The sequence below is a fragment of the Camelus bactrianus genome, chromosome 15 (genome assembly GCF_048773025.1).
Source record: "Camelus bactrianus isolate YW-2024 breed Bactrian camel chromosome 15, ASM4877302v1, whole genome shotgun sequence".
Lineage (NCBI taxonomy): Eukaryota > Metazoa > Chordata > Mammalia > Artiodactyla > Camelidae > Camelus > Camelus bactrianus.
The window spans coordinates 57496666-57510401 of record NC_133553.1 but is presented as its reverse complement, the minus strand read 5'-3'; the positions used below and the strand labels follow the sequence as shown (position 1 = coordinate 57510401).

At 41.7% G+C, this 13736-nt stretch overlaps 1 protein-coding gene across 1 annotated transcript; it reads right to left on the bottom strand.

Moving 5' to 3' along the window:
- Nucleotides 1–7588: 7588 nt before the first annotated feature.
- On the bottom strand, nt 7589–9530 carry C15H2orf74 (chromosome 15 C2orf74 homolog). Its single transcript, XM_045514337.1, has 4 exons — nt 9436–9530; nt 9089–9202; nt 8832–8988; nt 7589–8044 (listed from the first exon to the last, which is right to left on the bottom strand). The coding sequence occupies exons 1-4, from the start codon at nt 9528–9530 to the stop codon at nt 7871–7873; spliced, it is 540 nt and encodes a 179-aa protein (XP_045370293.1). The 3' UTR covers nt 7589–7870.
- Nucleotides 9531–13736: the final 4206 nt, after the last annotated feature.

The following is a 13736-nucleotide window of genomic DNA, read 5'->3' as shown; positions in this document are numbered from 1 at the left end:
AAAATTTGGGGGAAAATTGAGTCAAAACATCTTCAGTGTCAAATCATGGGTTCTGGCCTTTTGTAACCATCCAGTACTAGGGTGGGTAAACATTACACCACGGCAGTTATCGAGCATCTACTGTGTGTCCAAGTCTGCTCTATGCTGGAGTGACTACAAAAATGATTCTCAGGCACTACCTAGGGTTCAAGCACTAGTGGAAGAGACTGGTGTGAATCCATCTTCCTGGTAAATCCAGTGTACACTTGGGAGCACAGAGGAGAAGTGCCTAATTCTACCTAGGGACTGTGGTGCTTCTGTAGTCTTTTTCTTAGAGGAGGCTTGCAGAGTGCAGACTCTTGTCTTCATCAGGGGAAAGGGGACACCAGGCTTCGGGAGCAGCAAGTCCCCAGGCACAGAAGCATGGAGAAGCACCTGGCACCGGGGTGGCTATGACTGAGGCATGTCAGGCTGCAAGGAGGCAGATTGCCCTGTCATGAAAAGCCTCATTTGCCCTACTGAGGATCGTGGACTTTGTTCTGTGGCAACAGGAAACCACTGAGGTAATCTAAATGGAGAAATGATGCAATCAGACTTGGGTTTTAGAAAAATCATTCTTATGACACAGACGATGGATAGGAGTGGGATTAAAAACTGGAAGGGGGGGTATATTTGTCAAGGTGGGGAGGAAGTGTTTTTCAGAGACTGGGACTTTCAGCTTGGTTAGTCACCATCATTCTGAGAGACTGGAATGAAAAGAGGCTCGGGGAGGGCTGAGGTTATAACTCTGGAGATAAGCATGGATGGGGTGGGAAGAGAAGATGGAGCCTGAAGAGGGGCACCAAAAGGAGGAGGAAGAAAACAAAGAAGGCATTTCATCATGGAAGCCAAAAGCCATGATGGGGGGAGTGGTCAGCAGCGTTAGATAGAGAAGAGGGCAAGTAGAATAATAAATTGTTCCTTGGATCTAACAAGAAGTTCTTTGGGCCCTTTGCAGAGAGCAATTTCAGTGAACTATTGGGGCAGAAGCCAGGTCACGGTGGACAAGGGAATGAATGGGAGGTGAGAAGGCTGAGACCATGCTTGACGGGATGGGTAAGAGAGACAGACAGTAGTTGGACAGGAATTTGAGGTGAAGGGAGATTTCTGCCTTTCTCTTTTAAATGTTTTCACATGCTGATGGGGACCAGCTGGTAATAAGAGGAACAGGTGGTGGAGCAAAGCCTCAGAAGCAGTGGGAGGAGATGAGTCCAAAGGTGGGTGGGGCTCAACCTGAGATAGGAAGACCCAAGGAGAAAGGATAAGGGTGGATGCTTCTATAGCAAGCTGGGTTTTGATCAGTTTGAACTAGGGAGGTGGGAAGAGATGAGTGAGGTGGCAAGCTGGACCACTTCAGGTGCCATCTTTCCTGCAGCAAAGTGAGGGCGATGACACACCTGCCTCACACACACCAGAGTCTGTAGTGCACTGTGCAGTCATTTGCTTTCAGGCTCTGAGCTGTGCCCAGTGCCCAGTAGGCACCAGGCAATGTTTGTTTGAATAACTGAACGGAGAAATGAATGAATTTCTCTCAAACCTGTATGTTCCAATCTGTTAGTAGCCTGTAAATCAGTTTAGCAGTCACTACCATAGCATTTTTATCTTAATGAAACAGACTAGGATAGTTTAAATATCAGAGTGATTCCATGTGGTAAAGGTAAATATTGCTTCTTAAATGATCACATGTGTGTCGTATGTTATGATAATATTAAATGGGTTTTTTTTCTTGTTGCTGTTGTTGTTTTGGGGGTTTTTTTGTATGTTAGTTTGTTTTATGTTTAAAAGCTACTGTGGTAGCAAACGCATAGGTAAGTACAATAGCTTACAACTAACTGTAGATCTGTTTTGCATGTTGTAGAATCCCCAGTGCCCAGCACACAACAGATCTCAATAAATATTGGTTAAATGAATGGGGGCAGGGGCAAGAGCAGGGCAGGTTAAAAATTTTTATTTTAAGATGGTTCGCATAAATGAGTTTATGTAATAACACCAGGGGCTACTTAGCAAATAAATGTCCTATCTTCAGCTTTTCCATGTGCCGTAGATTGAGCAAGTCATTTATATTGTCTAACTTCAGTCTGCATGTCTGCTAATGACGCATTTGATTAGCCTTTCTCAACTAGGGCTCCTCATATGAACTACAGAACACAGAAAATGATGTGAGTAACTACTTTCTTGATTTTCCCAAGGATGTTATCTAAGTAGTATGATTCTTAACACATAGGAGGAAAAAATATGAATTGAATGAATCATTTCATAGGAGTAAAAGAAGACATTGGTTGATGAGATATGAAAGGAGAGAACTGGGCTTTGAAGGTAGAGATGGGAGAGGTTGGTCCAGACCAAAGAAGAGAAGTATCAGCAAAGATGCGAAAGTCATGAAAGTCAGGGGCAGTAGGATGGACACAAATATAATGGACAGTAAGGCTATAGAGAGGACATTTTGAGGGTGTGAAAGCCAATACGAAGAGTCCTTTTTCACATCAACAGTGAAGGAAACGTGTGCTGAGTTGTAGTGTCAGGCCACACTGGCAGGCTCTGAGCCCTAATGCTTGGATCCAAGTCTTAGCTCTGCCACTTACTAGTTGAGTGGCCTTAGGCAAATTCCCTAGCCTCTTTGTACTTTATCACCTCTTTGTACTTTGTAAAACGGAGTAGTATTACTACCTATCTGTATTATTATTAGTTTCAACTGCTAGTTACAAAGTAGCAGTAACAAAATAATACAAGATAGCCTTTTCCCTTCATGTAAAAATAGGCAGTCCACGGCAAGATACACATGGGAGCTATACAATCATCAGAATCTGAGCTTATGTCAAAATCTTCAACACATGGCTCCACATCGGGGTCCAGTTTCAGGCAACGAACGCATCCATATTCTAACCGGCAGGAACCAAAAAGAACAAGAGAAGAGAATATCCTCAACCTGTAAGACGCATCCCAACACTTGTGCTTAGACCCTGTTGGCCAGAACACGTCCCATGACCATACCTAGCAAGGAAGGCTGGGAAGTGTTGTCCTTATCCTGGTTAGCAACATGCCCAGCCAAGATGTGGCAGTTCTCTTCCCAAGCAATAAGGGAAGAACAGATATTGGGGGACAACTAGCAGTGTCTGCCACATAACCTCATAGGTGGTGTGACGTTAAAAGAATTAATACAACTAAATCTCTTAGAACAGTTCCAGGCATGAAGGAAGCACTTAAAAATGTTTTTGTTGTCTTATCTTCACCTCTCCTCTGTGATCTCCTTTACCTCCATACACCAACTACCACCAAACTCCAAATACTCCTAAATTGACCCTTCTATCCCAGATTTCCCAGCCAAGCCAAAGGCAGCTCCTAGAGCCAATGTTCCTGCCAAAGGAGTCCTACTTCTTGCAGGAATGGTATCTTAGTCAGCTCACACATTGGTTAGAAGCACCCTGTGAGTGGCCTTGGCACTAATGCAGCAGTGACTCAGAGAATGGCAGCAGGGCTGGCCCTAATGCACACTGCCCAGGAGATCTGAGAGGCACATTCTCCTCCATCACTTTCCACCCCATTTTTACATAACTTCTCCAATAGTTAGGATAAAGACGAGGCTTCTGTAGCCAGAGACTCTCCCCAACCCCACCTCTTCCTCCCTAAAAGTGGCTTAAACTGTTGGAAGTTTATTTCTCTCACTAGTGGTTCAGGACCAGTGTGAAAGCTGGATGTTTGGAGCTTCCAGATTACATCCTGCTACTCTGCCACTTCTAAGATGCTACCTTCATCTGCTTTGTCAAAGATGGCTCACGACCACCTCCACATTCTTACCTGCAGGAGGAAGGAAAGATAAGGCAGGCGTGCTTCTCTCCTTCCAAGTGCATGACTCAGAAGTTGCAGAAATCACTTCTGTGCTCACCTCAATGGCCAGAACTTAGTCACATACTCCCAGAGAAAATACAGGGGGAGGGGTTGTTACTAAAGGAAGATGGTAGCATGGCTATTTGGAGACCAATTTACAATCCCTGGCTCACTGCCACTTCCCTTGAACCTGCTCCTCCTCTTCCTCTCATGGCTTCCCTCTGTCCTGTCTGTGGGCATCATCATCATCCAAGGGCTGGGTATTCTATTTGTCCACCCTGCCCTTGTCTCCAGGGCTCCACTCTGCACAGCCCAAGGGGCGCCGTCCATGTCGCAGTCTACACTTCACAAAGAGCTGTTCAGTAAGGCAGCCCTGCTCATCCCTCACAGCTGACTGGACATCCTATCAAGTCCCTCTCCTGTGTTTTTCTTGAGTCACTTTTCTTCATTCCATCTCACCTGTTTTCCTCTGGGTCTTCACATTTTATTGCTTGGATCTTTACAATGGCCTTCCTAGTGGTCTTCTTGCCCCCATGAGACTCTCTCCCCTCCAACCCATCCTCCACTGCCTCCATAGCAATCTTTCTAACAAAACCATTAATACAATAGCTCTGCTTTACATTCTTCAGGGACTTCCCATGCCCACTCCCTTAGCAAGGCTCACTCAAGGGCCGGCCTGGCCCTCATCTTGAATTGTTCCGTCACCAGCACCCTGTCCAGCAGTCACACTCTGGGGCCCTCCCACACATCTGTGCCTCTGAACTTTCAGGACCTTCTGCCTGGAGGGCCCTTTCCCTTCTCACCTCCTTCACCAAGACTTTGCTCTAATATTTTCCTCTGCAAAATTTTCCTTGATGTCTCCACCTCTCAGAGAGTCACACTCCCCTCTGCTGGTACATTATATCATAGTGTTAGAATCATATCACACATTTTAAAAGCTCTGAAATGAGATGGCATCATCAGCTGGCATGCTCTTGACCTCTACTGGAGTCATGTTCTCCCAGAGAGGACTGCCAGCCACCAGAGGCAGCACCAACCTGAGACTCTACAGCCTTCAGGATGACCATCAACGAGCCCGGCCTCTTGGTATTCATGTCCTTGTGTATCCTCTCCCCTTGGGCGTGGGCTGGACACAGTGACTTGCTTCCAGTGAAGAAGAGTACAGCATAAGCGACTGCCAATGAATACTGCTTATTAATAAGTAAAAACTACTCATTAACTTTACAGGGGAGAAATCTGACAGACACCATCTTAACCAAGTGGTAAAAATTAAAATTACATCAATACACATGGCAGCACACAACTGCTGATGTGATGCACTGAGGTCACAGGATCACTTCTGGAACATTCCTGCCAAAGACACATGGCCTGAACCTAATCATGAAGAAATATCAGGCAAACCCAACAGTGACGGACATGCTACAAAGTACCTGACCTGTAATTTTCAAAAGTGTCAAGGTCAGAAAAGTCAAAGCAAGTCTGAGGGAATGGTCCAAATTGAAGAGAAGAAAGAGACGTGACAACTACACGGAAAGCATTGTCATGAACTGGATCCTGGACCTATATGGGATATAACTGGGACAACTGGCAAATTTTGAATGAGCCCTCTTGATTAGATGGCAAAGGTATCACTGTTAGTTGATGGATAGCTTGTGGTCATGTGGGAGAATGTTCCAGTCTGTAGGAAGAATGTGCTGAAGTGCTAAGGCTGAATGACACAGAATGTGTGCATCTTTCTATCAAATGCTTAAAACATCTGAATACATATATATGGAAAGAGAAAAAGAAAACAAATGTGGTAAACTGTTAGCTGGGGAATCTGAGTGAAGGCACACAGTTCTTTGTACTATTCTTGCAGCTCTTCTGTAAATTTCAAATGATTTAAGTATAAAACTTAAAAAAAAAAAAAAGCCTTCCCAGTTGTTACTAGTGTTTTGATTTTCCATTAGTTCTTGCTGTTCTATTGACTCACCCCATGGTTGTGGCACCACTGACTGGCCTTTCCGGAATTCCGTGTGCCTGTAACATCATGGGCACTGATGGCCAATTTTCCCACCATTTTCCCCTACTAGAAGTTGTACAAAACCACAGTTAGTACAGTCAGTCACAGGAAATTGGCCTTCACTTCGACACAGGTGCATCATTATGGATTCATTCCTTCTCTACTCTTTTCTTGTCAGCTTGTGACAGAGTAACTTGGTTTCATAAATACAGATCCAGATACAGGCAATGAACCATGCCAATATATGGGAATACGCACCTATAAATGTTTATCTGGATAAGTCTGAATTTTCTTAGATTGAAATTTTAAACCATCATAGCAACATTATTCACAACAGATGAAAGGTGAAGCAACCCAAGCGTTCATCAACAGATAAACAAAAAAACAAAATGTGGGATACACATACAAATGGGATATTGTTCAGGCTTCAAAAGGAAGGAAATTCTGACACATGGATAAACCTCGAGGACATTATGCTAAGCGAAAGAAGCTAGTCACAGAGGACGAATACTGTGATTCCACTTATATGAGGTGCTTAGAGTCATCAAATTCATAGAGATACAAAGTAGATTGGAAAGTAGATTGGTGGTTGCTGGGGCCTGGGAAGGTCGGGAATGAGGAGTTAGCGTTTAATGGGTACAGAGTTAGAGCTGTGCAAAATGAAAACAGTTCTTTGGGTGGATGTGATAGCTGTACAACGTGAGTGTACTTAAGATTATTTAACTGTGCACTTAAAGATGGTTAAGACGGTAAATTTGTGTTTTACCACAATTTAAAATTTTTTTTTAAAATTTTAATGTTACCATCAGGTGAAAGATTAAGATTTTAAGTGCTTGTAGACATCTCATGGGCTCTGAATGAATACTTCTGTAAACCCCTCCCCTGCAGTCCCATGGCTTTACCCCATCTTCCACCCCATACCTCTAGCCTGGGATCCTGAGACTCACCTTACTCTGACTCCTCACTGCACTTCACTGTTATATCTCAACGCTCCTCAGGGCCAACCTGGCTCCAGCTAACTGGTGTCCACCAAACTCAGTACACACTCTCACCTCTTTGCCTTGGCTTGTGCCTTTGGCCATCTGAAAGACACTCTTCCCTCTGCTTATCTTAGCCAATCCTTCCATTCCATTAAGTCCCTTCTCTGCCCCACAGTGGAATGGTTCCAGACCACAGGGACTTCTCCCCTACAAAGGGCACCAACACTCCCCAGTTAGCGTCAGGCACACATTCTAAATTATTTTATCACTTATTCCCCTAATCATTCAACAAACATTTATTAAGCGTATGCTGCACACAGGACAATGTGCGAGGCTCCTGAATCAAATGCTATGTTTTCTGCTTTTTACCTCTCTCATAGCCCCTTACACATTTTACAAATGCTGTACTGGTCTGTACTGTCATAGTCCACACATGAAAAGCAAATTTTAAACTACTGAAATCAAGAAAAGTATCATCTCAGGATTTGCCTAAAGTAACAGGCATTTTGTTGCTGATGGTAGTTGTTTTGGTGTCAATCTTAAAAAGCAGCCATCAGTACAAGAAAGTTTCAGGACTGAGTTCAAAGGGAACTGCGTAGTAGGAGGCCCTAGTCCCAGCTATTGGAAGTTTCCATGATGACAGCGGTAATACTATTTGGTCATAAATGCCTGTGATCAAAGCATCAAGAACCTGTACTGTTGCCAAAGTCCCCCTTGAACATGATTTACCTAAAAGATATCTGCACAAACACAAATAACTTTATTCACATGTTATGACAGTGTTTGAGTAGACAGAGTTTTAAGGACACTTAATACAATTAACTTCTTGAACTCAGATTTGACTTTTTAAAAATCTGTATTCAAGCTCCGGATATTTTACTTACAGAATTTTGCACATAGTCCACTTCTTTCTGCACAAAGGTAAAATACTATCTGAATTTGTTTAATTCCTCATTATTTTGTTGTTTCAACATGATTCTGTACCCCAGTCACTTCACTGTTAGTCTAAGGTTACATTTCTTTCACTCTCAGCGTTTTCTGAGCTTCATTTTCTCTCTTTATGTAATCGAGTATAGCTTCGAGCTACAGGGTTGTCCTTCCCAAGGTCCACAACAATTACCTCCCTAGAAAATGTCACTCCTTTTAAGGGTCTTTTGTGGTTACCAATAGCTGAAGGACTTCCAGTGACAGGGATGGGTGGTTTTTGCAAATAGTCATCCTGCAAGAGAACGGGACAAATGGTCTAAAGTGATCAATTTATGAACGCAACAAGCCCTGCTTTTAAAACTATAGGTTTTATGTACATTTTTAGTGAGAAACAGCAAAGGTATTTCTAAATGACAGAGGAAAGCATGAAAGACCATCATGATCTGATTCAGATTCGTATGGTTACAAAAGCATACGCTGCTCTATTCAAATAGCATTTGGTGATGTGTTATTCTCTCTGTGAAGCAATCAAACCCAAGAGCCACCTGGACCATCATTCTGTCTCCTACTGGTCCTGGGGCATGTCAGTGGTTCTTATTAAGGAGCTCCAAACATGGAGATCAGGAAGGCCCTGCCAATGTTTACATGCTGCTGTAGAAGGAGCCTGGAAATAGAGCAGGTACATGGGGTCTGGTCTTGAGTTCAGCCTTGGTGGGGGAGTAACTTTGAACAATTCATGAGAGAGTTGGATCCCCCTAAGTGATCTCCAAGGTCTCTTCCACCTCTAAGATTTTAGGATTCTGAGTGAAGCAAAGTGAAGGGGAACTATTAAGACAAACACAAATGTAAGAATGAAGATGGGGCATGTGTCCAGGAGTGGCATGTGTAATCTGTTTAATAACATGAACCAACAGGCTAAGAAGATGGTTTAAATGACTGTGGACACTGTACTCCTTTCCAGACAAAAACCTAAGTTACAGACAAGACCACCTTTCATTATACCTAGCCAAGGCATTTACCTCCTCTTCAATCAGACAAATTCTAAGCTGCCCCTTGAGAGTAGAAAAGCCCATCATCACCTCCTGACCGTTTTCTCCAGCAGTCTTGGGCTTTTGCTTCTCTTTTATTTTGTCTTCTTCTTCATCCTCCACATCCTCTCCATTTCCTAAGGGTATGGCCACCACCTCTTTACTCTGTCTCTGGACAAGAATGCCAGGCCTCATGGGTACAGGAGGCCTATAAAATCAATCAGCAAGGTTTTAAAAATTCATGCATCTTAGCCACCATTATCACACACAGAAATGGCATTCTACCACATGCTAAGATACAGACTTACTTTTCTTGGTCTCCTAAATTGTCCACCTCCATATTAGCAGCTGTACAACCTACACCTCCATTAGCATCTGTACAAGGACCTTTCTCTGTCTGTTCATCTTCCCCGTTTTGGGTACTGAAAATAAATAATAAAAAAATTCAGAAAAGGAAGAATGGTCTTAATGTTAAGGCTTGAAATGGAACTTCATTTTTAAACAGGAAATTATCATTTCTAAAACCCTGAAATGGAAAAAACAGATAGCTACAGCATTATTATTTGCTCTATTTTAAATTGTTTTATATTATTTCTAGATACATTTGCTAGTGTGACTTGAAAGCTGATCCCAATTTATCAGCATGGATTTATACCATTTATATAAAAAAACCACCAATAAAAAGAAGATGCAACTGAGGCAAATTAGAAGGATGATGAAGAAAGTGAATGCTGTGGTTTCAAAGCTCATAGGGTAGCTAGGAGACTCGTCCACTCTCACAGTCATAGACTGTCCAAATATACTTTTCCAGCTCAGTTTGAATGTAGTTCTCTTGTTCTTTAAGTTTTCTAGAAACAGAAGAATAAAAGGATGTTTTCAATGTTGTTCTTTTGATGAGCTTCATAAAAGATGCTCTGCTTGTTTTGGTGACGTGGACTCACAATGGTTAATTTCTCTCCATAAATGTGATGGGGGCTGAGGTGGCTAGAGGGGAGACTGAGCTGGGACACGTGGGACTCAGCTCACCTCCCCTCACCCCAAAAACTATGAGAATTCAGAGGAGAGAGAAATTGGAGCAGCTGGAACTGAGCCCAGCTCCCCATTCTTCTCTCTTCAGTGACATCATAGAATCATGGAACCACTGAGTAAGTAGGATCAGAACACCAGCCCAACCCCACCCATCACCTGAAGTCAGGAGAACCATGAAACTCTCTGCTGGGCTGCAGGCTGTCCCCTGGCATCATCCTGGCCACTCTTTGGACAAGGATTTTCTTTCTACATTCCAAATACCATCTTTCTGTTCTTAACCTGAGCCTATCTTACTGTTTCCTTCACAGATCACGAACAATCAGTCCACTTCCTTCTTATAAAATCCCTCTCTACAGTGCTGAGATTAGTAATCAACTAACCCCCTAACGGTGTTCTCTCCAGGCTGACTAGCCTATAGCCTTCAGATCCCACATCATTGGGCCTAATTCCTGGAACACAGAAGAAAACTGGCAGCTCTAGAAGCCACAGCTGAAGTAGTAGGAGTAGAACAAGATGGTTAGAGTAGAGATGACCCCCAGGCCTGACCTAACTTCAGGTGAGTAAGTGATGACCATGACACGGAGCGAGAGAGCAGAGCTAGGATTTTCTGAGGAGTGAAAAAGGGTATAAGGAGTACAGCAGCTGCTGCCAACCATGTCTGAAAAGTCGGAAGGTGAGCCCTGGGGCCTTTGGCTGCAGCAACACTGGCTCTTCTCTAGAAGGGCAGGGACAGTGATTTCTTTATCTTTGGATACTCCACCAAGTCAGAAGCTGAAAATTCCATGCTGAATGAATGAATGTGTGTATGTGCATGTGTGTGCGTGCGTGTGTGTTTGTGTGTGTGCGCGCACAAGCAGAGTTTGTTGGAGGGCTCAGACCAAAGCTGATTTTGCAGAATATGTGAGTATCTGAGCCATTCCTGGCAGAGTTAGCAGAATTTTTGGATGTTTTCTCCAGCTAAGGCTCGGAGCCCGTCTTACCCTCCTTACTCTACACTGCTGCTAGACTGAGATTTTGAGTCTAAATCTTCTCATGTCTCATATACACTAGCAATGCGCAATGGCAATATTTTATATTGATCTACTACCTGGCTACACAGGTCTAGACATATGTAAAAACCCATCAAACTAGTGAACTTCATGCCCTCATCGTACAGATATCATATCTGAATAAAAAGGAAAAGAGAGTCCCATCCCCATGCCTAAATTTAAGCATGTATGGTAAAAAGAGTAATGTGGGACTAGAGTGACTGTTGCTAGTTGTTCCTGTCTCCAAGATTGTCTGCCACACATACACTGAGACAAGGGACCTTTGGCAAGAATACAGTAGTAACAAAAAGTAAGGGCTGATAAAATTGTATCATAAGGGCTTGCTTTCACTGACTGAGGCTTGGGAATCAATATCTTAAATTGTTAGTTATTATAATTTTGAATGTGTATAGTTAATATAATTAGAATATAGTTAATATAATTCTGAAAGTGGAAGGTTATCCAACTTTAGTCTCTAAATCACATTTTGAATTCACTGGACTATAAGCTCTGTGATGACATGGGGTCTTACTCAGAGATAGGGCTCCAGAACCTAACACAGTGTGCCTTGCACACAGAAGGTATGTGTTTAAAAAATTATTTGTGGTGGGACATTACTACTAGTCCTACAGAAATTAAAATATAGCCTAAGAGAGTACTATGAACAATTGTATGATAAAAAATTGAATAACCTAGATGAAATGGAAAAATTCCTAGAAAAAAACCTACCAAAACTGAATCATGAAGAAATAGAAAATCTGAATAGAACTATAATAAGAAAACTGAATCAACAGTAAAAAAAAAGAAAAGAAAAACAAAAAAACTGCCCAACAAAGAAAAGTCCTAGACCAGATGGTTTCACTGGGGAATTCTGTCAAACATTTAAAAAAGAACAAACACCAATCTTTCTCAAACTCATTTAAGAAACTGAAGAAGGAATACTCCCTAAATCATTCTATAAGCACAACATTACCTTGATACCAAAGCCAGGCAAAGATACTAAAAAAAAGAAAACTAAAGACCAATATTTCTTATGAATATTGAGGCAAAAATTTCCAATAAAGTAATAGAAAACTTAATTTATTCGTATTTTTAAAGGATTATACACCATGACCAAGTAGGACTTATTCTTGAAATGCAAGGATAGTTCAACATACAAAAATCATGTAATACAAACTATTAATGGAATGAAGAGGGGAAAATGATCATCTCAATTGATGCAGGAAAGGAATTTGCCAAAATTTAACATCCTTTCATGATAAAACACTAAAAAAAAAAAAAAAAAAAAACCTAGGAATAGAAGAAAACTACCCCAACATAATAGAGGCCATGCATTAAAAACCCCACAGTTAACATCATACTCAATGGTGAGAAAATATTTGCAAATCACATATAGGATAATAGATTAATATCCAGAATATATAAAGAACTTCTATAACTCAACAAGAACAAAACAACCCAACAACTCAATTCAAATATAGGCACAGGGCTTGAACAGACATCTCTCCAAAGAAGATATACAAATGATCAACAAATACAAGAAAAGATACTCAACATCACTAATCATTAAGGAGCTAATCAAAATCACAATGAGATACTACCTCACACCCCATTAAGAAGACTATTATTTTTGAAAAAAGGAGGGGGGAAACAGAAAACCAAGTGTTGCTAAGGATGTAAAGAAACTGGAAACCTGGTGCATTGCTGTTGAGAATGTAAAATGGTACAGTCACTGTGGAAAACAGTATAGCAGTTCTTCAAAAAGTTAAACATAGCATTACCATATGATCCAGCAATTCCCACTTCTGGGTATATACACAAATGAAGAAAAGCAGGGACTTTAACAGTACACCCATGTTCACAGCAGCATTCTTCACAATAGCCAAAAGCTAGTAACAACCTAGTATTCATTGACAAGTGAATAGATAAACAAAATGTGGCATATACATACAACGGAATGTTATTCAGCCTTAAAAAGAAATGAAATTCTGATACGTTACACATGGATGAATGGTTGAAGGCATTATGCTAAGTGAAGTAAGCCAGATACAGAAGGATGACACATTATATGAGTCCACTTATATCACATTCTGTAACAGTCAAATTCATAGATGCAGAAAGTATAACAGTAGCTACCAGGTGCTAAGAAAGGGAGAAATGGTGAGTTATTCTATAATGGATACAGAGTTTCAGTTTGGGATGATGAAAAAGTTTTGGAGATGGATAGTGATGATGTTTGCACAACAAAGTGAATATACTTAACGCCACTGGCCTATACATTTAGAAAATGGTTAAAATGGTCAGTTTTGTGTTGTATATATTTTATTACAATTTAAAAAAATTATTTGTGTAACAAAGGAAAGGTAACCCATCTGTAAAGTGGCCTGGTACACAGCAGGCACTGGAAAAACAAGACAACGAGTACATAGAGATCTGTTTCAATCTCCATCCATTTGCTCAGTTTGTTTCCCCACTGTGATTATCCTCCCCCTACCTCAGCCCTTTACCTGTCCCCACCTCTGAATCCTCCAAGACCTAGTTCTTGGACTGCTCTTCCATGATGCCATCACCACCCACTGGGCTTCCTTCCTTCTTGCTTTCTCTCAGCTATCACTTCAACTCAGTAACACACCATGTCACCTACCTGCATCCCAAATCGTTGTCCCATCCAGCTCCAGCCACAGACATGCTGGAAGGTGGCAGATTCTTTCATGTTCTGTGTCATTTCTCACCTCCCACCCCATTTATTCCTTGACCCCTGACTCCCAGAACCCTGAAAATTTCATTCCCTCTTGTTATCAAAACCTCCGTTTTAATCCTTTGTACCAAGAATGCTGATTAAAAACATAAAGTGTTTCCACTCTCAAGGATATTTGTTTATTAACAAGAGCTTAAAGTG